We start from the raw sequence: 27,604 nt of genomic DNA, 5'->3' as shown, positions 1-27,604 counted from the left end.
CCAACAAAGGAAAGCAAAAAGCCCTGAGGATATCTATGTTTCTTAGAGTAGCAAATTTGATCACTGTAGTGGAATGGGAATATCAGATTTGTATAGTTGGTCCAACCTGCTGCGAACAGTTTGTTCCTTTGATATCTTATACAAAAAATATCTTGATTATTGGAAGATTTAGAAAACACCTTGGCTTTGCTTTTTAAAACAAAAGCAAACCAAGCATAAATGAACCTAAACAATTTTAAAGTGTTATAAGGTTTGAACTGTTTGAACTTTTCATATATTTAAAGTGGTACGGTAAAAGCCTTCTTTTACTATAATATAAAACTAGATTGATAATCACAAGATTTCTACCAACAAATTGTAGATAGCATGTCTCAATAAATACATATAACTAACATGCATTTTATTACAAGATGTCTGCTTTAATTTATCAGACCGGCAGTTTTTTTATATAATCTCCTGATTTTTGTATCAAGAGTATGGTCCTTATTCAAGTTACTTTTTTAACTCTATTCTTATGAATATTGTCCTTAACCTGCCATAAAGATGCTCATGAGCCTAGATAGAAGTGTTTCACTTTCCTCTTCCTAGCTTTTGTTCGTTTGTTTTCATATTAGAGTAATCTAGTTAACTGTTTAAATTAAGAATGTTTGCTGTTTTTTGTTTTGGAGTAATTTATTTAGGATGATTCTAGCTTTAATCATTTTTGCGCCATTTTTTAAACATACAGTAATATAAACTATTTTAAATTGGTTTTCAATTTTATTAGAATTTATATCATTATTACTTTTAATATTCTATATTTATAATTTTCTATAATTATTGACAGCATTTATAATTAATTGAATGAAGTTTTGAGATAATGTTTTAATTCTGAAAAGTGACAATAAAATCTTTCTAATAGAAAAATACAAATACTACCTTGACACAATGGAATATTATTTACCCCTTTTATTTTGTAGACACTATACCTGGCTGGCCTGAATGATCTTCTTCAGATCCCTTCTCCCTTCACTACATATTTTTTCTTGTTTTTTTATAGTGGTTGTAGGTGCCCAAATGAATTGTGGAAATTTACCCTTGTTAACAGAGAAAAGATAGAAAGTTGTACTGGTTTAAATCAGCAAGTTCTCACTATAGGCTTCCAAACCTGCAAGCATAATATAGCCATTTATTTATTATATGAGGGTTATACTGAATGTAGTGTCTGTCAGGTCATAACTCCTTTATTAACAACACAAGATATATGCAACTACATACATGTGTAAAGTAACTGTGTCTACGACATGGAAGTGTTGAAAATAGCCTCCATCAGTTGTGATGTAGTTGTACCACCTTTGAATCCATGCATCAAATTCAAAGCCCCTGAAGGCGCAGCAGGTTAAACTACTGAGTTGCTGAATTTGCGGTTCGAATCCAGGGAGTGGGGTGAGCTCCTGCTGTTAGCCCCAGCTTCTGCCAACCTAGCAGTTCAAAAACATGCAAATGTGAGTAGATGAATAGGTACCAAACCGGTGGGAAAGTAATGGTGCTTCATTCAGTCATGCCGGCCACATGACGTTGGAGGCATCTGTGGACAACGCCAGCTCTTTGGCTTAGAAATGGAGATGAGCACTAACTCCCAGAGTCGGACACGACTAGACTTAATGTCAGGGGAAAATCCTTACCTTTACTATCAAATTCACTTTGGAAAAACCTTTTCAGGCACTTCCTAGTCAAATGTCTGATAGCATATTTCACTTCATCTGGTTCCTTCATCCAACTGGACAAATTAAAGTCTGAGGGTGCCAGATCAGGGCTGTAAGGCATGGTATGGCACTTTTGGCTATCCCATTTGTACACGAACCTGTGATGTTACCAAAGACGTATAGGACCGTGCATTGTCATGGTGTAACTGGATTGCATTCAATTGTTTTTGTGGTGTTTTCTTACAAATAACTTCATGAAGACTTCAGAATGGTACAATGTGCCAGCTACTGTTCATTATTGTCCCACACTTGAGGATATAATCAAAATCACTCCCTTGTCATATCAGAAAACATTCACAATCCACTGTGCTGATCACTGGCTTTTGAATTTCTTCAGTCTCAGTGAGGTGGAATGCTGTCACTCCATGGGTTGGATCATGTTTTCTTGGTCATACGTATATACCAAGTCTAATCACCAGTGTAAACATTCCCGAAAAGGGTTTCCTCATGGGCTTCAAATGTTTCCAACAGTGCTGAACACACATTCAGACTCTTCTTTTTCAGACCAGCTGTTAATTGATGAGGAATCCACTTAACACCTTTCTGTATTCAAGGTTGTGGATATTTTTTTTGGCAGCATTGTGACAATTACACGCCAGGCTTTGTGAATTATGCTGTCTACCCTGTCTTTGACTGTTTTTCATCAGTCTATGCATGGTTTGTCTTCAATACTAGTTTTGCCTTCTTTAAAAATTTTCACCCATCTTCGCATCTCACTCTTATCAGTTGTTGTTTCACATACACGTTTCTGAGCTTTCTGTGGATGTTAATAGCAGTCCACCCTTCTTTGGTCAAGAAGTCAATGACTGTCCGTTTTTCTGCTTAATATCTATTGTTATGCAACACAAAGAAATATAAAAATTCTGTCAGCCACGTAGTAATAATTATCTGGTGGCATAAAAGCATCACCTTTGGATTAATAGTTGTAGAAAAAATGGCACATAGGCATTACTTTCAGTTTACCCCTTTTATGTTTCATACATGATGGTGTAGAGGGGAATCTGAAAGGGTTGAGTTTCGAGACTGGTTCTTTTGTGAGGCCCTCTTCCTATTTGCTTTGTTTATTTGCATTTCTACAATATTATTTTTGTTTGATACTCCAGACCAAGCAAACAGTTCAAACCAAGAGATCTTTTACTAGCTTCATCTCATTTGCTTCTGCAGCTCCTCACCATTATTTTTAGTATTGTTCAGAATTACTCTTCAATACCTTTGAGGAGATGGGAGAGTTGAAGTGGGGATCAGCAAAAATAATTTCATTCCCTGTTATGGTAACATAATATTCTACTGCAACAAAGAACCTGCCGTCAACAAGGAGATGCAGGTGGATGCAACTCTTATAATTCTTTCCATATATGATGGCCAAAGCACTATCCATAGGCATCCCTCTCAGATCTATTTTTGTGGCTCCAGAAGAAATTTTTGTGTTTTTTTAAACTCCAAAATGCCCTCTAGAGCAGTGGTTCTCAACCTGTGGGTCCCCAGATGTTTTGGCCTTCAATTCCCAGAAATCCTAACAGCTGGTAAACTGACTGGAATTTTTGGGGAGTTGTAGGCCAAAACACCTGGGGACCTACAGGTTGAGAACTACGGTTCTAGAAGGTATGTGTTGGGTGTTCTCGCCATGTTTTGGGCATTTGTAGTCAATTTCTGCCCGGGAACTCCTCTTTTGGCCCTAAAATCGACCATAAAGGTCTAAAAACGTGGTGAAAAACACTTCACCTGTCCCTACAGGGCATTTGAAGGCAAAAAAGTGCTGGAGTTGGGGCAGAAGCAAGGTTTTGAGGTCTGGACTTTCAAGGGCTCATGAGAGAGGGTTAACATGACCCCCTAGTTCTCCACAGTTGCCCACCCCTAACTTTAATTGTTTTATTCTTCCTCCATTCTGTACTGATGCATTCCTTTTTGTAGGAGGGGATGAAAGAAAGAATAATCTATAAAAAAACCTATAGTTTTTTCTAAAAGAACAAGATTTACTTGTTCGTCTGTGAAACTGTGTTTAGAATGAAAGTTTTGTTGGCTCCCTAGCACAGAGTTTCCAACAACTTGCAAGGTCATTCACAGTAGCTGAAACACAGTTTCTGAAAGCCACAATAGTTGTCTGGCATAATCAGATCAATAAGAGATTCCTCACCTAGAAAAGCCTAGCTGTCAACACCGAGAATTTTGGTGTCGTTTTTAGTAAATTCTAGAATTATAAAGGCATTATATATTGAGTCTTACAGGAGGAAAAAATAGTTCACATAAAGAGGAAATAACCTGTTATGTGGGGGATTTATATATTTAAGAATTAAATCTGTATAAATGCTTAATGGCATTCAGTACTAGTTACAATTTTTGAAGTGTTTGCATTGTTTGGTGACATTTTTCTTTTTCTGTGGCCATCATTTCCTTTATTGTTGTGTCTTGATCGCACTGGACTCCTTGTACTGTCTATTCTTCCACTTTGAGCCAGGTGCAGGAGGCCATTTTGCCCACCTCTCTAACCTTGGAGTAAATGGCGGAACATTTGCTTCAGTAAACTGTAGTGTTGAACTCAGGCAAACATTCAGAATGACAGAACTTTTCCATATGTTCATTTGTTTTAACTTCATTGTGCTTTTAAATGATTTTCAATTTCTTGAATTGGAATTTTTATTACTAGGATTTTAGCTAATCATGTTTCTAGCCTTTGCAAGATGTCTTGGCTCCTATGTTGGGAGAAAGGGACTCAAGGAAGAAAAGAGAAAGAAAGTCTGACATTAGAGAAACAGAAGGTGTCCCACCTACAGTGTCCCAAAGAGAGTGAAGAGCAGAACCTGAGCTTAGTGATAAGATTTGATTGAATGCTCTGTCTCTGCGGTCAGTGGCTCTTTTTGCACGCACCTATTTTATAAAGAGAGGTTTCTTATTAGGGTAGACTGTTGAAGTAGCTTCCTTGTCACCATCACTTTGACCCAACCAATCATGGTTCAGGGGTAGGTATCTAGTAACTATCTAGTGCATTTATCTGTCATGAATTGTAGGTTTATCAGAAATGTTAGAATGTTAAAAATGTTTCCTAGATATTGTTAGTTCACTGCTCTCAAAACAATACATAAAATGTCTTAATGTGTGATGTTAAGTGGAAAAGACCCGAAAAGTTTAAAAAATAGCAATCTAGAATTATAAATAAGTAAGAATTCATGGTTTTATTAATAGAATGGAAGACATGCAAAAGTAAATATATGTACAATAAATTCTGGAAAATGACACAAAAACAAATAGACAGGATTATTTGGATGGTTTCCAAAGAAAGAATGCAGATAAAGTTCTTAATTTTTTTGGCTCATCTATATGAACATTACTATTTACAGAAAACTTGTACTGCTACAACAGTGATTTTAAAACTAAATTGTATTGTTATGTATTGATTTATTTAAAACCTTTTCTCCACAGTTGGGACTCAGTAAACATTTTGTTACTCCTTGCAAAAATGAAAGAAGCAAATTCATTATATGAATTATTACATTGCTTATTCTTTACTTTTCCTTTGTGTTAGCTTTTCAGAGCGGGAAACTCCATAGGATAAAAGGATGGCAAAAAATGTGTGATCTTCCTGCTAAAATGCCTCTTCAAATGCCCCCAAAACACCTAGAAATGATTGGCTATTATACTATTAAAAGAACTTTCTTATTATGTGTTATATTGCTTTTTAAATATACCTCTGCTACAGTCACATTATTAAAAAAATAGTTTCAGACATTCCTTATATAGGGTTGCTTTCAAGCTCTAATTTCTATGTTAAAAAAACAATAAAATATTCCTTGTTCTTATTTGATACAAAACCAAAATATAATCCACACAGAGTAATTTTTGTTTGCAGAGGATTAATTACATGTAGTCTAACTGGAAATCAACAGCTTCCCCCATGCTTAAACTATACATTGAAAACATTAATCAATGCTAAAGCTGTGGCACATCCATCATGAACATCATGTTGCTTTTCCCCGCAGTAAAGCAGTTTGCCCCAGGAGTCACTTCGGGAGTTGCTGCTAATGTGTGTTTATGCTCATATCTTCTGGGAGAGGGATATCAAAGTGGACAAAAATTACATAAAATTTCAGATTGTATTAAGCATTTTTTTTATTATGAAATGTGGTCAACTGTCAACGAGTGGTATTTCAAATGTGTGTGTGTGTGAGGGGGATCTGTGTACATCTATATATATAAAAGAGTGATGGCATCACGGCGATTCACAAAACAACAAAAGTACAGGCCCCCCAACCTCAAAATTTGACAACACAACCCATCATCCACGCCTCAAGGTTGATACAACAAAAAGAAAAGAAAAATAAAGTCCTAATTAGAGGGAGAGCAATAATTTTTTTTATCCAATTGCTGCCAGTTTAGAGGGCTAATCTCTGCCCACTTGGTTGCCTAGCAACCAAGGGACAGCCAGGTTTCAGTTAGGGGACAGGCAGATTTAGGCCTCACTTAGGCTTCTTCCACAGATTATCTAATTTGCACTGGATTATATGGCAGTGTAGACTCAAGGCCCTTCAACACAGCTATATAACCCATTTATAATCTTATATTATCTGCTTTGCACTGGATTATCTTGACTCCACACTACCATATAATCCACTTCAGTGTGCATTTTATACAGCTGTGAAGAAGGGGCCTCATATAATCCAGTTCTGAGCAGATAATATAAGATTAGAAATATACAGTAGAGTCTCACTTATCCAACGTAAACAGGTCGGCAGGATAAGTGAATATGTTGGATAATAAGAAGGGATTCAGGAAAAGCCAATTAAACATCAAATTAGGTAATCGTTATACAAATTAAGCACCAAAACATCATATTATACAACAAATTTGACAGAAAAAGTAGTTCCATGCGCAGTAATGCTATGTAGTATTTACAGTAGAGTCTCACTTATCCAACACTCGCTTATCCAACGTTCTGGATTATCCAATGCATTTTTGTAGTCAATGCTTTCAATATATCGTGATATTTTGGTGCTAAATTCATAAATACAGTAATTACTATATAGCATTACTGTGTACTGAACTACTTTTTCTGACAAATTTGTTGTCTAACATGATGTTTTGGTGCTTAATTTGTAAAATCATAACTTAATTTGATGTTTAATAGGGTTATCCTTAATTCCTCATTATCCAACATATTCGCTTATCCAACGTTCTGCCGGCCCGTTTATGTTGGATAAGTGAGACTCTACTGTACTGTATTTACAAATTTACCACTAAAATATCACAATGAATTTAAAACACTGACTACAAAAACATTGATTATGAAAAGGCAGACTGCGTTGGATAATCCAGAACATTGTATAAGCGAATGTTGGATAAGTGAGATTCTTCTTTAATATGAAATAATTATTGGGATAGAATAATGCAGAACAATATAATCTCTAAAACCAGGACAGTAAATAAACAGGGGAATTACACACAGGAAACAATCAGGACCAGCTAACACCTCCCAACAAAGTATTCCCATGTCACGACCCAGGCTACAGAGCACCAATAACCATACACAGAGGCCAGAATCTAACTAATATCTTTATTGAAGGAATATATAAAGTTAATAAAAACAAGTGTAGAAAATAGTCCAGAAGTAGACCTTTCAGGAAAGGGCAAAATTAGTCCAAAGAAGCAATGTCCAATATGAAATATTAAGGTCCAAAGTTGTAATCCAATAACCGAAACACTCACTTTGCCAAGCAAAGTGAGGGGAGATGACAAGGTCCTTTAGTCCATGAAACTAGAGCGAGGCTAGGAAGCAACTTGGTTCTTGGAAAAACAAGGCTTGATTCAAGGCAACAAGAAAACGAGGAACAAGAACAAGATCCGTGGTAATTACTTGGCAAGGTCCGGGAAACAAGGCAAGGCTGAGTCCTGGAAAGCAAGGCAAGATCCGTGGGGCAAACAAGGCTGAAAACGAAGGCTTGGAATCAGGAACAAAGGCTTGGAAGCGGGAGTAGCTGTCCACACACGCTACTCCGGTAGCTGACGAATTGACTCCGCAAGATCCCTCCGTGGGCAAAACACCTAAATAGGGTCTAGTTTTCCCGCCAAAGAGCAGTTCTCTGGAGAACCAGAAACGAAAGCTATTCTCTGAGTCCAGATGCATGACTCCTTAAAGTTTCCCATGGGAAGCAGGCTTAATCAGCTGAATGCTTAGCAGCTATCCTAGCACTCCTGCGAGACGCCTGTTGAACTCCCCTCTGTTGTTTACAAAAATCATGGCGAGAAAACGGGGGAGATTTTGGCTCGGGGCTTGTTTGACAGACTTCTGGAAGACAAATCTCTTGCAGGTGCAAAGGCTCAATTTCTGGCTGGGATAGTTCCTTCTCTGGCTGAAATGGTGGAAAACCCAAGTTTTCCTCTTCATCATTCACAACAGTACTAGGAACGGGACTACACGGCCCATGAGTCATCACATCCCATCATCAAAGTCTGGCAAATCCTGTTTTCTCAGGGCCACAGACAGTAGAAGCACATAAAATATCGCAAACAACACCACTCTGAAAACAAGGGAATTCCAGACAGGAAACAATCAGGGCCAGCTAACACCTCCCAACAAAAAATTCACTCAGGGAGGAAACAGCCAGGCTTTAAAGCTGCAAGGCCATTACATCCTAATCATTTTTCCTAATTGCAGCATTCATACTTGCCTCCAACAAACAAAAAAAAAAACCAATCAGAAATATTGTATATTCACAACCTTTAGGAAATAATATCCCCTGATGGCGCAGCGTGTTAAAGCGCTGAGCTGCTGAACTTCTGGACCGAAAGGCCACAGGTTTGAATTGGGGGAGCGGAGAGAGCCCCCACTGTTAGCCCCAGCTTCTGCCAACCCAGAAGTTCGAAAACATGCAAATGTGAGTGCATCAATAGGTACTGCTCCGGCGGGAAGGTAACGCCGCTCCATGTAGTCATCCCACATGACCTTGGAGGAGTCTACGGACAACGCCGGCTCTTCGGCTTAGAAATGGAGATGAGCACCAACCTACAGAGTAAGACACGACTGGACTTAATGTCTGGGGAAAACCTTTACCCTTGACCTTAACTACCACCAATTCCTCAATACTTTATTTCCCAGACCACCAGACTTCGCCACAGCAACGCGTGGCCGGGCACAGCTAGTAGTATATAATATGATGTTTCTCTTCTTGACTCTCTGCAGGTTGGGAATCCACGTGTTGAACTCACACTTTCAGAACTTCAGGATATGGCTGCCAGGCAACAGCAGCAAATTGAAAATCAGCAACAAATGTTGGTTGCCAAGGTAAATTGTACTTCTAGTGACAAGAGGAAGGAAAGAGCTGAAAATGTGTTGTCTTCACAGAAGGCTGTAGCTCCCATCAGTATGGAAAAATTGATACTTGAGAACTGATATTAATCCTGTGTTAGGCAATACATCCTGCCTGTGATTCTTTGTTGCTCTAGATTTGTTTCAGTAAACACAGAGCTGGAATCAGATTCAGTCCTTTCCTTTTTCTTTTGTATATAAATGCTGTGGTCGGGAAAGATACACCGTGAGCATATTTCACTCATTTTTTAAAAAAACTGCCTTGATGGTAAAGGCATTCCTATCAGTGGAATACTGTGTTGCCTGCTGTTGTACCTACCAGTGTAGCCAAACATCCAGCATTTTGTGCTGATGCAGCAACTCAGAACAGCAGAAGCACACAAGCACTACAGTTCATAGCATACTGTGGGACTGGACTACCCCAAATGCATAAGCAACAGAGAACTGAGCTCAGTTAACATATTTAAATGATTCAAGACTTAATTGCTATCAATAAGGTTCGGCCTATTTATTTGAGGAGCCACAATTTCAGTGCAAACAGACATATTTAAGGTTTTGTCTCACAAAGCATTTATATTTCTTGGAGAGGCAATAAGCATATGGATAAGATCCAGTCCAGCATTCCACACTGCTGCTGACCTCCTTTTACTGTTGCTTCGGCAGTTATACCTTGACCTTCCTAATAACAGTTCATTGCCCAGGGGGACATCTAGAAACAGGAATACAAAAATACAACTGCTGTATGGGTGGGTGGGAGGATAGCCATATACTAGCACCTGGGTAAACTAGTCCAGTTCCGTTTGAAAGTTGTTCAGTCTGTCGACCATCACCCATTCTTGTGATACAACGTTCTACTGTCTAACTGTGTTGTATGAACACGTTCTGTTTTTGTACAACATTAAATTGTATTTATTTTGTGCTGAATTGAAATAACTTTTAAAGCTATATGTGTTGTGTTATGCAAAACAAACAAACAAACCAGACTGCAGGAGAAAAAGGAAGCATTTCCTGTGTTTGTTCATTCTAAAGAAGTAGCACATCTCTTGATCCAGATCTTATTCTTACCTGATTGTAATCCTCTGCTGGCCATTGTTTCTTTTGGGAAATTGTGTAATGGACGGTTGGAACTCATTTTACTGTAGGAGGAAGCACGTTCAAGGTGGGGAAAGTGCAAGTTGCAGGAAACTTAACAGATGCATTGAAATGAATGTTTCACTTGGATTTTTTTTAAAGCATCCATGAGAAATGTGAAAGTGAAATATGCTGTGGAGGATGCAACCTAGACAAATTTAGGCACACTTTATATAATAGATGCTTTCAAAATTCATTAAATGCTATTCTTAAACATGTTTGTTTCTAGACTTAGATTAAGCAGACAAAAGAAACAATTGCGTAGTTTAAAAGTTGGCTTAGTGGGGTTTTTTTGTACCTCTGATAAATATGCATGTAGCTGGTACTGCTCTTCTAAAATAAGACAGCATGATTACATGTTCTGTTTGTTTTGTTAGGAACAGCGTCTACGTTATCTCAAACAACAAGAACGCCGTCAACAACAGTCAGTGTCTGAGAGTGAAAAGCTTCAGAAACTTAAAGAGCGAGTGGAGACTCAGGAGACAAAGCTGAAAAAAATACGTGCCATGAGAGGGCAGGTGGATTACAGCAAGATTATGAACGGCAATTTGTGTATGGGTAGTTCCTTCGCATTTCTTTTAATTTATGAGCTTTTTGATCCAGTAGGTGATCCAAAGCCAGGCCACTTAGGCATATGCCTCTGTGTTTGAGCATATCCCATTTGTATGAGGAAACATTAATGTGAGTCATCCTGTTCATCTGGATGCCATTTCCTCATTCATGGCTGCAATTTTTCCCACTTCTCAGCTGAAGCAAATGACTGCCGTTTTTTCTTCTTTTATATATATAGTATGACCCTCTTTAGTATTTATGGTTTATTTACCCATGCTACAGAAAAATACCCTCCCACCCCCAAAAATGTTCACGGCCTCGCTAGGTCCTCTGTTGTGATTCCATGGTATGCTTTTAACTCAAATGTAGTCAAAATGTAGGGTTTGCTATTATTCATGGTTTCAGGTATAAATGTAGGAGTGTATACCTTGCAGCATTCCCCCATGGATGTGTAGGTTGTACTATTGTCTGGTTCAGTGGTAATCAGAAAGTGATCTGTGGATTAGTGCCACCTGCCCACAATTTACTGGCAGAAGATGTGTGGTGAGTTTCTAGAAAAAAACCCAGTTGTAGTCTTAAGGACACATATATGTTGCCAGTCCCTTATACACTGAAATAGAAATCTCTTTTGATTCTTCACATTAGATAGCTTAAGAAGCAGCGGTCTAGTTCACAGTAATGTTTTTCGGGTCACCGTGAGCATGTTTGGCTATGACAGAGCTCCAGGTGACCTTGTATTGATGGAATACGATATGAAATACTGAAATAGTAAGAATACTAGTACGCTGAAACATGATTCATTTGGAGCTAGAAATAATTATTTGTATATTTTAAAGACTTATCTACAAATGTATCAGACAATCATATAGAGCTCCTTCGTTAAAGAAAAGAAATTTGTAGGTTGCCACATAGTGAAATAGGCACATAAATAGGAAAGGAGGTTGCAGTTTACCCTGTCATTTGTTATAATGAAATTTCAGCTTTTTCCTCAGTCATCTAAATATGCTTTCTATTAATATGAGTTGCTTGTATATGAGTTATGAAGTGGAACAGAAATTAATTTGGACCAAATCTCCAATATTACAGGAACAAGCAGGCTCATGGCAAGTTCATGATGCCCTGAGTAGCCTAACTGGGATTGTGTGGCCTCAGGTCTCAAAGCTCTGTTCACTTGCTCACAGGAATATGCGTGTTTAGCATTAGCTCCTATATTTGGCTTGTTGTGCCATATCTGATTATTCAAGCAGTTCCTTCTGCAGAGTGATACCACCCAAAACCATGCTGTAACAGAACTTTACTTAGGTCACAGTGCGCCCCCCCTATGCTCCCATTATTTTGCTCTTGTACTTGTTGCACAGGAAAAAATCATTTATGGTAGGGATACAACCTCCAGACCTAATATGACCTTCCTGGTGGGGTTATCTTATGCTTGCCAAATTTTACCATTGAGCCTATTATCACTCTCTCAGAAGTGATAAATGCCTGACTTTCAGTTAAGAGATCAAAAATTCATCCTACTCCTAACTTGCATCTAGGTACCTGTAGAGCATAACTGCAACATGAAGGAATTGCTGTTGCAGATGCCTCCCCCCCCCCCCCCAATACACATCCTATTTTGTAGTCAAAGGCACTCACAGTCTAAATCCTGTTTTACTGCTGAGAAATAAAAAATGTTGCACCAATGGTTTATGACCTCTCGTACCAATTTATATGTGTAATCTTTTTCATGACATATTTAATTGTAGCTACTGAAATCGAACACATCAGTGCCATGTTCCAGGAAAAGCAACAAGAACTCCAAGCTGCAGTATTAAAAGTAGACCAACTTACTCAGCAGCTTGAAGACCTGAGGAAAGGGAAGTTGAATGGTTTCCAGTCTTACAATGGACAAATGACCGGACCTGCTGCTGTAGAATTAAAGAAGTTGTACCAAGAGTTGCAGGTAAATGATGAAAACATGTTTTTTTTATTAATTTAGACCATATCCACAGAATTTAAGGTTTTTTTCCTACTTACTGTGATTCTACTTAATCAAGACTCAGGAATTTCTCCAGAGTTCTAAAATGTTTCATCTTAAGAAAAACCACAATTGCAAGTTAAGTAGTGTCAACTCTGAATGATCACTGTTGTATGTGTTTCGTAGATTCGTAACAGGCTTAACCAGGAACAGAACACCAAGCTTCAGCAACAGAAAGAATTGCTGAACAAACGTAACATGGAAGTGGCTATGATGGACAAGCGCATCAATGAGCTCCGTGACCGCCTGTACAAGAAAAAAGTTGAGGCACGTCAAAAAGAAAACATCCCTGTAAGATAAACTATTAAAAGGGCCACCTTTCCGTGATTTCTACAAGGCCCATAACACTTCATAAATGTTTCACTTCTTTCTACCCTAGAATGTTAATAACTTCAAATGTTTATGTGTCTTAAATTTATCTTATCATGTAGGTTGAAATTTAATGCTAGAAATTAGTTTCTACACAGAAACAATAGTAACTGCCAAACCAAATATAGTAATAAGACGATCTAATTTTAGTGACATGGTTGGATTATATTAGAAATAGAAACTGCCTTCATTTATTAGTAAACTCATAAATTGCCTATTATGTAGGTGAGATTCTTCTTTTGCATAGAGCCTATAAGGAGAAAGAAGTATTTGAGAATGTACTTTCCAAAGATGGATGGATATCCAGATACTCACATATCTTTGATTTGTCATTTTAGTTAAATCGGATAAATGGAACGTCTTCACCCCAGTCATCATTGAATGCTTCAGGCAGAGTGGCAGCTGTGGGGCCCTACATTCAAGTTCCTAATTCCAGCAGTTATAATGTGCCAGTTGACCCAGTGAAGCCACAGTCTCTCACCATTACCACCAATGCAACTCATGGAAGATCTAAATCTGGTAAGCTTGTTCACCATAACACATATGGTACTGTGAAGTGGGCATTGTTCTTGGAGATGGTTTTCTATCCATTCTGTCAAATGAAAATGAATTGGGGTCACCATTGTCTTATTTCTATAGTTTGTATTCTATAGATTTAGTTATCTGGAAAAAATATGAGCTTGATGCTTAATCTTTTCTTCCTTTTGCTGTGGGATATATTTCCGGATTTGTCAATTATATAGCTAAATCATAAATGAATTCTTAGTTAAAGCCATATTTAGAATTGCAATAATTGCGAAATAGGAATGCTTTGATGCTGAAGACGTAAAATAGTTTCACATTTATCTTCATGTGTATTTATTTGAACTGCTTCTGTACCCTGCTGTTTTTTCTTTACTTTAAAAACGAATATTTAGGACTTAGCCAATGAAGACATTTCTGGCTGCAGATTTAGTAACATACACTTTTACCAAATATGTTATCAGCTTGGCAACTTCAGCCCTAAATATGATCAGGTTTATTATTTCTTTTCTTTTCTTTTCTTTTTTGGTTTTGAGCCATGTAGTCCTATATATGATAATTATATAAGCTTTTCAAAATATTGCTCTTCTTTTTTCCAAGATCTAACTTGTGGCGCATTTATGTCTAGGTTCTGTGTAAGGCATAGTGTGAGGGCTCTGTTGTATTGTGTCAAATATCATACTTTTACCCCCTGTGTCTTCCTGTTACCTTTTACATTTTAATCTCTCTTTTGTTATTTACGTTGTAACTTTATTTCCCACATCCTATTTTCCCTCCTTTTTCTTTTTCTGTGTGACTGGATCTGGTCATCTTCTATAGATACAGACTATGGGTGTGTGAAAAAATCTCCATGTCTCTGGAAGATTTCTGATTTAGACATTATAGTGGATCCTATTCTGTCACCTCCCTCTCTTCAATCTGCTGTTCACAATATCAGCCATTCGGCATCTACTCTTTCTGAGATCCTGAACTGTGAGTCCATAGAAGATCTTTGGCAAGATAAGAAATCCCATATTTAATATGGTCATCTGAGCTATGGCACACAGATGCATATTAAACAGAAATTTTTAGAAATTCTGTCTTGTTCTGCTGTGTATAGTAGAGGAGCTTGCATGCACATTCTGAAATAAACTCTGTGTGTGTGTGTGTGTGTGTGTGTTTGAGAGAGAGAAAATGTTTGTGACTTAATTTCGGCAAATAAATGTTTTATATCTATTCAAAAAGCTGAATAGATAGACTTGAATATAGATTGTTCAGTTAGTGAATTCACATTATATACTGTACAATCCACACACCGACAGGACCAGTATCCAAAGTTTCATTTATCTACATCTGACAAACTATGTCCTTTCTGGGCATTTTCTAAGTCCTCCATACAACTGCCAGAAGTCCTTCATTTCAGTAGATCTTGCTGTTATCCACAGTTAAGCACACCCACAAGAAATCCAGGAATATATTGAGAAAATTGTGGTCGTATTGCACACTTGTGTAGATGTACATATCGTTTGTGTTTAATAATTCATGAACTGACAATCATGTTTAAAAACACTGGAGAAATCAGGTTTTTAGATTTCAATGTATTTAAACCACAATTTGCAATTTGATAGATTGTTGAAAAAAAATTCTGGCTGTATGTACTGTTCTTAAACAGATTACTAGATCTAAATACAGTTTCAGAAAGACAAATGGATGTGTTTATTCATGCCCGTTTCTCTGCTATAATTTCCCTTTCAAAACTGCACCAGAGCCTCAAGTCTTCTTACTGTTTGAACCCGGTTTTTGAGCTTCTCATTAAATTGCTGTTATGTATGATCTCTAGATTGCTTCCTAAACTGTTCGAATCTGATAACATAATGAGACAGTTTTTAAAAACAGAAATAAGATGAATTGCAATAATGCCACTTTACCTCCCAAGAGCTGTACAAATACTTTTGCATGCTCAAGGAGGTTTCAGTTTCATCTCTTGAACAGTTGGTTCCCATATTGGAAGTAATTACTGTTACAGGATCTTTGAAATTCACTTTGTAGAATAGTATTGAGATCCTGTAAATGAGTTTATGTGTCTCTGGTTCTACCAGTTGTTTAGAGTGAGTGGAAACAAGCCTTTCAGATATGCTCTATATCCTGGCTGATAGAAATGTTACCTCAGAATGTTTGTTTTCAGAATTCTTCCTTTCTACCTGTACCTAACACTGCCAAAGACTCCACTTTATCTTTGTATGATATTAGGATTTTGTCTGTTTAAAAACTATGGAAATGAGTTGCACAAATAGGCAAAGCAGTCAGAAAAGCTATATTCCAACATATATATATATATATATATATATATATATATATATATATAGAGAGAGAGAGAGAGAGAGAGAGAGAGAGAGAGAGAGAGAGAATTATTTAATAAGGAGCAGTATTTTTAGAAACTATGTTCCCTTAAAATTGCAATTATTTAAGAAGTTGTCAATATAAAGTTGAGTCTTGAGGGATGTTATGAAAGGGAAGTCACCGTTGAATGTGTAGAAATGGAAATGTTGATGCTAGAATCTGTATGGATACACTTTTTATGTAGCTCTGCTAGCCAGTTTTGAGCTTTAAAATCCCTGTTATACAGGGTATTCCTGCAAGTTTTGCACTTGTATGTTGCGATCATCTGAGTTTTCTCCAGCCTGATATTCTATAGGTTACATCATCCCCAACCCTGAAGAAATCAGAAGAGGGCTAGGACTTGGAAGGAATGAAGGAACTAGATAAGATTCTCAAGTGTAAAGATCATTGCATACCAAGATCAGGCGTGCCCATGACACTATATTTCCAATTTCTATGTATGGTGTTGAAATCTGACAGTGAAGGAAGCTGATAGGAAAAGAATCAATTCATTGGAATGTAGTTCTGGAGGAGAGTTCTCCAGCAGCACAGCACCATGGATCACTAAAAAAGACAGATAAATGAGCCTTAGAGCAGTGGTTCTCAACCTGTGGGTCCCCAGGTATTTTGGCCTACAACTTCCAGAAATCCCAGCCAGTCTACCAGCTGTTAGGATTTCTGGGAGTTGAAGGCCAAAACATCTGAGGGCCCACAGGTTGAGAACCACTGCCTGATAGCAAATCAATCCTGAACTGTCCCTAGAGGCCAAGGTGATTAAGCTGAGACTATAATACTTTGGTCATACCACAAGAAAATATCTGTGTATATTTTCTTAGGCTAAGAATACAAGGAGGTAGCTGTGCTAGTTATTTCCTGTAAAATTTAGCCTACATCACCTGTTATTCATTTGCAGTCTCTCATATAAGTACTAAATAGAGTTGGCCCTGCATAACTTCCACCGTTAGACAAGATCTAGTGCCTTTTTAAGGGCATTTAGGAATGAGCACACATGACTTGCTAGAAAAGACAAGAATGCTTGAAGCAGAAGGCAAAGCAGTAGGAAAAGAGGAAGATTGCATTACAGGTACATAGAGTCAACCAAGGAAGTCATGAGCCCTGAGTTTGCAAGAACTGAGCAGAACAGAGTGACTTACAGATCATGGGGTTATTAACTGAAGTCAACGTGATGTCAGTTAACAGTAACAAAGTCAGTAGCCTAGATGGATCTCATCATATGACCTGCAGGTATCTAGTTAATATAAAGCAAAGTTTTGAGGATGATATGAAAGAGAGGTCACCGTTGAATGTGTAGAATAAAAATCTAGATGTGAGCATCTGTTTGGATACACTTGTTTTTGCCAGAGATGGAGTCTAGCAGAAATAATTACATAAGCCTGAAATTTGTTTGTCCTTGGACTAAACCAAATATGCTATCCAGTATTAAACTGGGTCATGGAGCTTTACATTACTGATTTGTGAGTTTAAAGCTTCAAAGTGAATCTTTTACATGAGTGCTCAAAATAAATCTTATCAATTATTTATTTGTATTTATTTTGAGCATTTATAAATAGATTTTAGGGTAGTTAAGAGAGCCACCCAAAGAGAGGTCATTTTTTTGGGAAATATATTTCTGAATTTGGAGGGAATTTTTAGGCTTGGGTGCTTTTGATAGCATATTTATCCAATTCTTATTTAGCATAACTTACTTACCAAGTAGGCACGAAGTTGAGGTAGGGTTATGGTGGAAGGAATAAAAAGTTTTCACTTGACTTTCTGATACTTTGTACTAACCCAGATTATGGTAAAAGAAGGTCATGGACGGTGTCAGACCTCGATGTTGGACCTGAACACGGCTCTTCATGGCATTCAGGAAACAAAAAACTGCAGTTCCTCCACTGTATGTTACATCATTATCAACAAAAACGATTTGCTTGTCCAATCAGTTGTACTCTTTCTTCTCCACAAGTACTCTTTCTAAGAATCATATTTCAATCTAATAAATCTATATAATGCAGCCAAAATTTGAAATGGGATGTTTAATATTATTAATTTTAATTTATTCTGATTTCATTATCTTATCCTATGGCTTAGTTCCCTTTACAGAAATATTTCTCTTTCTGGAAGAGATTTAATTAAACTTGAAGGCCATTTGTAATTATTTCAATAACTGCCAACACATAGACCACAGAAAATAAATTATACAGAAATATAATTAAGCATATATTAGTATGACATCAGAATCAGTAAACTATCATTACCAGTATTGATAGAGACTAGAAGAACTCAGAGGCCAGTGTGAATGTTGTAGTTAATCATCTTGATTAGCATTGCATAGCTTCATCTCCTGGCCAGGCGATGAAGCTATTCAATGCTAATCAAGGTGATTAACTACAACATTCACACTGGCCTCCAACTGACAAGAGTTCTTCTCTCACCCTGGACTTTCCATAGACATATATAAACCTTCCTTGCTTAGTTTCTCCATACCTCACAAGCTCTGAGGATGCCTGCCATAGATGTGGGCAAAACGTCAGGAGAGAATACTTCTGGGACATGGCCATACAGCTCGGAAAACATACAACAGCCCTGTGATCCCGGCCATGAAAGCCTTCAACAACACAATCTGATACAGTTGGTTTTGCCTTTTGCAGGGGGTTGGACTGCTTCTTGGCAGGGGGTTGGACTGGATGGCCCATGAGGTCTCTTCCAACTCTACTATTCTATGATTCTATGATTCTATGCAAGTGTAGGTAGTGTGATTAATTAGATTTTTCTGTTAAATATCAGAAAAAAGGTGGAGGTAAAGACTAGGGAGGATAAGAAAGAGGACAGTTCAGATGTCAAGAAAAACAATAGAAAATTAAAATATAGATGAAACTGCAGCACAGGCAGAACAGTTGAATGGTTATGGACCTGTGATCAATAAAATAATAACAATTCCCAGAGAAATGAGACTTTATTCTAAGTGTACTGTGCATTATCACCTTAAAGGTGTAATAACAACAAGTATTATTGATATTCCACCCCCTCTCCCCAAAGTACTTGGGGTGGCTTATACAGTTTATCATGTAGAAGATGGTATTGTAAAAGATCTAAAAATAACTAATGAATTGATTTTTTTTAAAGTAAGCTATGAAGAATATTTCCTGTTTATAGTGAAGGTGTTTATCTCCATATATATTAATAGCTTTTTGTCTTTAATTTTTTATGGTGTTAGATAGTTCTAAATTGATTTTTATTGAGAGCTCTAGATGTCAGGTAAGCTATAAATCTTTTAAACAAACAAAAAACAGAGAATTTCATTGTTAACCCCACTCCTTAATGGATCTGGATAAATTTATGCTTCCAGAGAAATAGTGCCAAAATGCCTTCTACTCTACACAATCAAAGTTGAAAATATGAAGAATGAAATACTATAGTGTATATACACGAAGGGGCTTTTTCTAGGGTTCACAGCAGTGTATCCCTAATATTATGAATCCTTAGTAAACGTAAAAGTGTTTCGAGCAGTAACAATCTGTAGGAAGGCCGGATTTTAAAGAGGACATGACTCTGACCCTTTTAATGTTATGTTTTGGATTAATTTCACTGAAAATGGCTTATGTTTCTGAAATTCCCTCTTCTACAGATTTATTAAAGATTTGGGAAACCTATCCTCTTCTCTATTGGGCTACTTTAGTAATTTCTTTAAGAAGCAACGGTGGCCCAATGAGTTAAACTGCTGACCTGAAGGTTGCCAGTTTGAATCTGTGAGATGGGTTGAGCTTCCATCTGTCAGCTCTAGTTTGAGGGGACATGAGAGAAGCCTCCCAGTAACACATCCGGGTGTCCCCTGGGTAACGTCTCTGTAGACGGCTAATTATCTCACACCGGAAGCAACTTGAAGTATGTTCTCAAGTTGCTTCTGACACGATAAAAAAGGAATTCCTTTGTAGGCTTGTCTTCTGATCAGTAACTATATTTTGCCACTTTGTCAGGGAAGAAAGGCAGTACAGAAATGCAAGAAGTGTGATTTGTGATCTAAAGCAGGAAGGGTGTGTCATTGTGGAGTGGAAGAATGAGGTATTACCCCCAACATGGACTGCAAGCTCCTAGCAGTAAATATCAAAACACATTTATAAGATATAGTCCAGATTTCAAGCATGTCTGATTTTGGAAATCTCTAATCCTTTGTTTGATTCAACCAATCAGAAAAATTACGTCAGCCTTGTCCTCTATAACCTGCATTATTGCCTTACACATTTGTGCATCAGAAACTCTTTAATAAACCATTTCTCTTTACTCTAAGCTAATGATGGAACCTGGCCAGCCCTTAAGCAGAGCTCTTCTCCTGTGGTGAAGCCCCCACAAATCTCCAGTGCAGACTGGAAGGACTCAAACATGGATGCTACTTTGAAGCAGGGGACTATATCTAGTCAGCCACTGTCGTCTTCGGGATTAGGAAGCACTGATAAACTGGTGAGTTTCTATTCCCCCTCCCCCTATTTTTATCTGCTTTATACAGTATTAAATAAATCCACTGCTTCCAGAGTTTGGTTACAGTATCTCTTGAGTCCTTGTTTGCTATTTCTTGTGTTATTGGTCACTATTAGAGATTTTAAAAGACTATCTTTTCTGTCTTGACTGGAAGGACCAACTAGCCACATTTCTGACACTTTTATTTATCTTTCCCAGGGTATTGATATGGGGAAAGTACCACCACCTATCCCTGGAGTAAGTAAGCAGTTGCCTCAAAATTATGGGACCTATCCGAGCACTGTTCCTTTAGGAACAAGTTCTACCAATTCCCTAGAGAGACGAAAGGACAGTAGCCTGCCAAGGCCTGGCTCCACAGCAGCAAACCGGCAAAGACCTGTTCCGTTGCCTCCAGCGAGCAACATTCATCAGCCCAGCTCCTCACAACAGATACAGCAGAGGATATCTGTGCCTCCAAGCCCCACATATCAGCCTTCTGGTGCTCCACTGTTTCCAGGAGGAGATGGCAGGCCTGATCTCCCTTTAACTGTAGCCATCAGGCCTTTTCTAGCCGACAAAAGCTCAAGGCCCCAGTCTCCTAGGAAAGGGCCCCAAACGGTGAACTCCAGTTCCATCTATTCGATGTATCTTCAGCAAGCGACACCACCAAAGAACTACCAGCAAGCGGTGTACAATACTCTAAACAAATCTGTCAAAGCAGGTAATTTGATTTTTTTCTGAAACAGTTTTAAAAGTTGTTTGATGATGACAAGAATCTAAGTTAGGGTTTCATGGCCATATCTTTAACTGAAGTGATTAAAAAGAATTGGAGTGCTCTGTTAATCCTGAAATCATTGACTGAAACCATTGACTGAGTACAATACAAGTCAGAAACAGTGTGTAAAATTTGGAGGGATCATATGAGAGTTATGCTGGTACTATAAATTAAAACAGTGGGCTTTATGATACAGAAATGATTTTAAATGTGTTTTCTTTTTTACCCACCCAGTAATCTGTGGAGGTAATTGACATGCGCCTAAACTTAAAAACAAACAGTGCTAATGCTGCCTCACTTTTCAGACCGGTTTAATTCAGTATATTCATGAGCGGTTCTGAGAAGTGAAGCAGCTGATAAAGGACTTTATTAGTATCTTTCTGAAAAAGAGATAGATGAATTAAAATGGTGATGAAATACTTTGGTGAGTCTTTACTTCAAAGTAGAATGCATACAAAAAGGAAGAAGTGGAATGATTAGAGAAGTTGAATTAAAATTCCACTTAGCTATTAAGCCTCTAAAGGAGAAGAAACACATGCACTCTTGAATTATATTAGAACTCCAAAGAGGCAATTAAAATTTTTGTATTCATATTGGAAATGTCTCAGGGCTATCAACTCATAACTAGTAAATTCATGTTAGAAATTGGAACTGGGTGTGTCCAACAAAATGAAAAATAAATATTTTCTCTGGTTTCAGCTCAAAACTACCATTGTATTTTATTCTATCAGCTGTCTATTAAATGGGATTAAAGGACAGCAATCTTTCAATTGGAAGAAGTTATCTGGTGTTATCTTTTTTTGGACATCTTTAGATGATGCCCATTGTTTCTCTTGTTCTTGTTTATAGCTCATCTTATCTGTATGTTGTAAGATATATTCAGGGGTGTGGGAAGCAGAGAATCCTAGCCAGGGGATTAGCTGAAATCTTTCTGTCTGAGTAATACCTTTTACTTTATTTTTGCCAAAAATGAAGCTTTACATGCAGGAATGGCCATCTTGATTGTAAAAAAATATTTCAGAGTGCACATTTATTGATACTTTAATTAGGCCAACCAAAAGGCACAACATTAATCACTCTTAATTTCGAAGCTCATGAGGTTCTTCATCAGGTAGAGATGGCCAAAATTATGTGGGAATAAAGTGAGTGTTAAAACCACAGGTTTGCATGTGACTTGCTTGTTTGCTTGAAGTCTTATCCCATAAAGATGTGTGTGGGTAAAAAGCTCAGGCCACACCCTCTATGGCCACTAGATGACTGAGAACATAAGTAGTATTTTAAAAAAAGCAATAATAATTCTCTTCCCCATTGGCATCTAGAAAACACCTCCTTTTGAGATCTGGGTCTGCCTTTGACCCATGCAAATCCCTAGGCTTCTTTTTTACCTTAGGCTTGCCTAAGAAGAGGCCTTGTACAAGACAGAGGTAGGTGGTGGCAAATGGAGGAAAACATTAGTGCTGTTCTCAGACAGTATCCTTTGGGTTTTGGACTTCCATTTTTCAGGGAGTTTTTTTTTCATGGTATGCCCTTTGCATTGCCTCTGTTTTGATGGTTTGTGGATATAGTTGATACATAACTATCAAATGTATAATGTCTACAATATTCACTGATTGAAATGTTAGAAAATCAATAGTTCTCACAATTTTTCTATAATTTCAAAAACAGAAACAGCAATACTGAAAAGTTATTTCTTGTTCTTTTAGAACTGTTACTCACTACTACTCTTTCCCTTCAGTTTATGGGAAGCCCGTTGTACAGTCTGGTTCGACTTCTCCTTCCCCATTACCCTTCCTCCATGGATCTTCTCCTGTCAACGCATCCCAGCCTCCTCCTCCAAATGAATATATTGAGAAAGACCAGGAACTGGAAAATATGGCACCTGCTGGTGATAACAGCAATGTAGAAAACATCCCTCGCCCCCTCAGCCCCACCAAGCTCACCCCCATCGTCCATTCTCCCCTTCGCTACCAAAGCGATGCCGACCTGGAGGCTCTTCGCAGGAAACTCGCTAATGCTCCCAGGCCCCTGAAGAAGCGGAGTTCTATCACTGAACCGGAAGGCCCCAGCGGGCCAAATATCCAGAAGCTATTATACCAACGTTTTAATACCCTGGCGGGTGGGATAGAAGGTGCCCCTTTTTATCAGCCAGGAAACTCACAGGACTTTATAGGCACCTTGGCCGATGTTGACAATGGAAACACCAACGCCAATGGCAATATTGAGGAGCAGGTTTCAGTGCCCCCAACAGCTCCTCTGCCTGACGAGTCTTCGGCGGATGCTAATGACAATGAATTGCCCTCTCCTGAAATTGAAGAGCTGATCAGCATAGAAACCACAAATCAAACATCTGAAACAACTGAGGATGATAACAACAACAATCCTGCAGTAGCTCCTTCTGTGGAGCGGCCACCAAGCCCAACCCCTGAAGCCAATTCCCCAGAAGAAGAAGTACAACTGCCTCCTGATCTCCCTCCCCCTCCCCCTCCCCCTCTTCCTCTGGTAAGTCATTATAAAAACGCAAGTTGGACTGCTATGGAAGGTCAAGTTTCTCTGCAAATGTATCTACACCAGGCATGGGCCAACTTCAGCCCTCCTGGTGTTTTTGGACTCCAACTACAATTCCTAACAGCCGGTAGGTAAGGTGTTAGGAATAGTGGTACTTGAAGTCCAAAACACCTGGAGGGCCGAAGTATGCCCATGCCGGGTCTATAACATGCCATGCAATCGCTGTGTGGGTCTCCTTCATGTGCATCCTAGTCCTTGTAATAGCCACCTCCAGATACTGATTTCTCAGTATATACTGATTTTCTACTAAATAGAAACAGCCAAACTAAACTGCTTCATAAATGCAGGATTAAAAGTATTAAATCAAGCCAGGTACAAAAGCAAGATTCATGTTTATTCTGACATGAATCTGTTCTGATTAGGCACATCTTTATTAAGGCGTCCACAACTCATGTGATCCACCAAGTGGGTCAACAAGGACATGTGGTCTCCCAGATTATTGACAATTTTCCTACTTTAGCATTTAGCAGACTGACAAACAGAAATATGTTCATCAGTCTGTTGATGGGCATCATTTGGCCCCTAGAGCTGCAAACTATGCTGGTCTATCTTAAGGTCTTTTGAAAGGTCAGTTGATGGATTATGGTTCACAAATAAATTGTGACCAAAATTACCTGAATCATATTAGTAGCAATCTTTAATCAGAAAACGTGAGCTGTATATCTGTAGGACAAAACCTGAATCCTGAATGCAAAAATCCTGATACTGTTGTAAAGCACAAAAACAATTCAAAATTAACTGGTCTTTTCAGTTGTATTATGGAAGTGTATAATCCTGGTAATGTTTTGGATGCATTTACCTGTGTCAAAGCTAAAGACGAAATTGTGAGTTTCCCAATTATCCTTCTTATTACTGATCTTTGTTCCTGCTCCCCAACATTGCATTTGAATCAAAATACCAGCACCCCAAGTAGCTCCAAAATAAATTTGACACAATGCAATTCAGAATCTTGTAGCATCAGCCTGAAATTAACCATCATCTTATTACCCAGATCAAAAGAACCAACCTGAAGAAACCCAACTCGGAGAGAACTGGCCATAGCTTGAGGGTCAAGTTTAATCCCTTGGCCCTATTGCTGGATGCCTCCCTGGAAGGAGAGTTTGATCTGGTACAACGGATCATATATGAGGTATAATTACATGGCTAGATTCTCAAGTTATGTTTTTGTGTCAGAAAATGTTTTAAGTCCATGCAGTCATGCCATTTTCTCTTGCTTTAGGTTGATGACCCCAGCAAACCCAATGATGAAGGAATCACCCCTCTGCATAATGCAGTATGTGCTGGCCATCATCATATTGTTAAGTTCCTGTTGGACTTTGGTGTCAACGTAAATGCAGCAGACAGCGATGGATGGTAAGGGACAAAGTAGAGTACACCCTTAGTTCTAGATGCAGCACAAAGAATAGAAAGGGCCAGTTACTGGTTTGACTCCCTCTTGGCACATGTGATCACGTGTTTTGCTTCACTTTCTGTTGAATCTTCTGTTTCTACTTTGTTTCAGGACTCCTTTGCACTGTGCTGCCTCTTGCAACAGTGTTCACCTTTGTAAGCTTCTTGTTGAATCTGGAGCAGCCATTTTTGCTTCAACTATAAGCGACATAGAAACTGCAGCGGATAAGTGTGAGGAGATGGAAGAAGGCTATATTCAGTGCTCTCAGTTCCTATATGGTAGGTTACAAGTCTGATCTATTGTCGTTAACTTTGAAGTTTGAGATCTTTAGTTTTAATTTGTCCTTCCTTAACGAGTTCAGCATCTGCCCCAATGAATTCATGATTACATTACAACAAAAATTTAGATTATTTATATTGAACTGGGTTGTGTTTTTTTCTGATAATATTCAGTCAAGTAGAACTTCAAGGTAACTTACAGCAGAATCAAAAATAATAATGCAATAATGGCATCAACCATATACTCACCAGTTGTTAAAAGCGTATTTGGATAATCTTTTAGAACATTTAGGCCAGAATCTTGATAGCTTATATCAGGCATGGGCAAACTTCGGCCCTCCGGGTGTTTTGGATTTTAATTCCCACAATTCCTAATGTTCAGGCTGGTATGATTATTGTTTCTTTGTCTCCTATATAATTGTATTTACTTGTTGAAAATAGGTGTGCAGGAGAAGTTGGGGGTCATGAACAAAGGTGTAGTGTATGCACTGTGGAATTACGAAGCTCAGAACAACGATGAGTTGTCATTCCACGAAGGCGATGCCATTACCATCTTGAGGCGCAAGGATGACAATGAGACAGACTGGTGGTGGGCCCGCCTCAACGAGAAGGAAGGCTACGTGCCCAAAAATCTCTTGGGGGTAAGTTTGACACATCTCACGGGAGCATTAAAGCAATATTTATTTCAAAACAGAAAACAAAATTCCAGATCCGCTACGACAGAGTTCTACAGATACTATGGATCATCAGAAATAAATGGGCAAATGAGAGAGCCACTGTGGAATAATGGCTTGAGTATTGGACCTTGGGCAAGTCACACTTTTCAGTTTTAGGAGAAGGAAACAAGAATCTGTTAGATAGGGTTGCCGACTTGAAGGCACATAGCAAAGACCAAATCAGGCTAGTATTTTTGAGGACAAGTAACAATAAAATCCTGGTAGAACTGTACCATTTCAGATGGCAAATTAGAATATTAAACATTTCAGTATTCAATGTATCTAGAATATTTTACACACTGAAAGTGGCCAGATGATCTTTGGTGTGCTAATTTTTCATATAAAAGATGGTGTCTTCAAGCATGTTACCCTGTGCCCTTTCCACTTCATGTTTTGTTGTGTTATAAGCTGGAACTGAAATGGAACAACTTGAAGTACACAAGGCAGTCAATGTGAAGATGCAAAATATTTTTGTTGAGACAGAAAAGACAAGTACAGTAGAGTCTCACTTATCCAACATAAACAGGCCGGCAGAACGTTGGATAAGCAAATATGTTGGATAATAAGGAGGCATTAAGGAAAAGCTTATTAAACATCAAATTAGTTTATGATTTTACAAATTAAGCACCAAAACATGTTATACAACAAATTTGACAGAAAAAGTAGTTTATGATTTTACAAATTAAGCACCAAAACATGTTATACAACAAATTTGACAGAAAAAGTAGTTCAATACGCAGTAATGCTATGTAGTAATTACTGTATTTATGAATTTAGCACCAAAATATCACGATATATTGAAAACATTGACTACAAAAATGGCTTGGATAATCCAGAACGTTGGATAAGCGAGGCTTGGATAAGTGCGACTCTACTGTACCTAAAAACAAAGTGCCACTTTTTGGTTGCTTGCACATTTGCATACATGAACCTGGAGCATTCTTCCAGGTGCAAGTCTTCTTGGATAAACATATACTAAATACTACCAGAAAGAAATAGAAATTTACTTTTGATTTTGAAAAACTGGTATTTTCTACTTCAGGGAAGCCCTGTAGTCAATTCTGGAAAGTTTCCAGAATGGCAGTTCACTCTGTTTTTGGCCAGATAAAGACAAGTCTAGAGACTGTTGATGGCCAGATGCAGCTCTGTGGCAGGCATGGGCAAACTTGGGCCCTCTAGGTGTTTTGGACTTTAACTCCCACAATTTCAAACAGTCTACCGGCTGCTAGGAATAATGGGAGTTGAAGTCCAAAACACCCGAGGGCCTAAATTTGCCCATGCCTGCTCTAAGGCCACACTTTGCCCACCTTAGTTTAAGGTCTTTTTCCTGCTGGAAACTCAATTCTAGTCCTAGATTTCTTGCAGATTGAAACATGTTTTACTGTCCTCAATCCTGATCAATATTCCCTATTGCTGCTGAGGAAAAGCATGCCC

The 27,604-nt window shown here is 38.2% G+C and overlaps 1 protein-coding gene across 5 annotated transcripts in view; it reads left to right on the top strand.

The window, feature by feature from the left end:
• ppp1r13b (protein phosphatase 1 regulatory subunit 13B) overlaps nt 1-27,604 on the top strand; it is a 76,028-nt gene that overhangs the window by 45,401 nt on the left and 3,023 nt on the right. For 2 of the 5 annotated variants that reach the window (XM_062968530.1, XM_062968528.1), the window contains exons 5-17: nt 8,917-9,018; nt 10,551-10,725; nt 12,471-12,667; nt 12,869-13,033; nt 13,450-13,630; nt 14,453-14,605; nt 20,280-20,449; nt 20,666-21,167; nt 22,957-23,720; nt 24,778-24,915; nt 25,006-25,139; nt 25,288-25,454; nt 25,896-26,095. In XM_062968530.1, coding sequence (XP_062824600.1) covers nt 8,917-9,018; nt 10,551-10,725; nt 12,471-12,667; nt 12,869-13,033; nt 13,450-13,630; nt 14,453-14,605; nt 20,280-20,449; nt 20,666-21,167; nt 22,957-23,720; nt 24,778-24,915; nt 25,006-25,139; nt 25,288-25,454; nt 25,896-26,095 — 3,048 coding nt within the window. The remainder of the gene's footprint in view (nt 1-8,916; nt 9,019-10,550; nt 10,726-12,470; nt 12,668-12,868; nt 13,034-13,449; nt 13,631-14,452; nt 14,606-20,279; nt 20,450-20,665; nt 21,168-22,956; nt 23,721-24,777; nt 24,916-25,005; nt 25,140-25,287; nt 25,455-25,895; nt 26,096-27,604) is intronic. The other 3 variants (XM_062968529.1, XM_062968532.1, XM_062968531.1) reach the window with 3 other exon arrangements.

This window comes from Anolis carolinensis, chromosome 1 (genome assembly GCF_035594765.1).
Source record: "Anolis carolinensis isolate JA03-04 chromosome 1, rAnoCar3.1.pri, whole genome shotgun sequence".
Lineage (NCBI taxonomy): Eukaryota > Metazoa > Chordata > Lepidosauria > Squamata > Dactyloidae > Anolis > Anolis carolinensis.
This window is presented reverse-complemented; position numbering and strand designations above follow the sequence as displayed.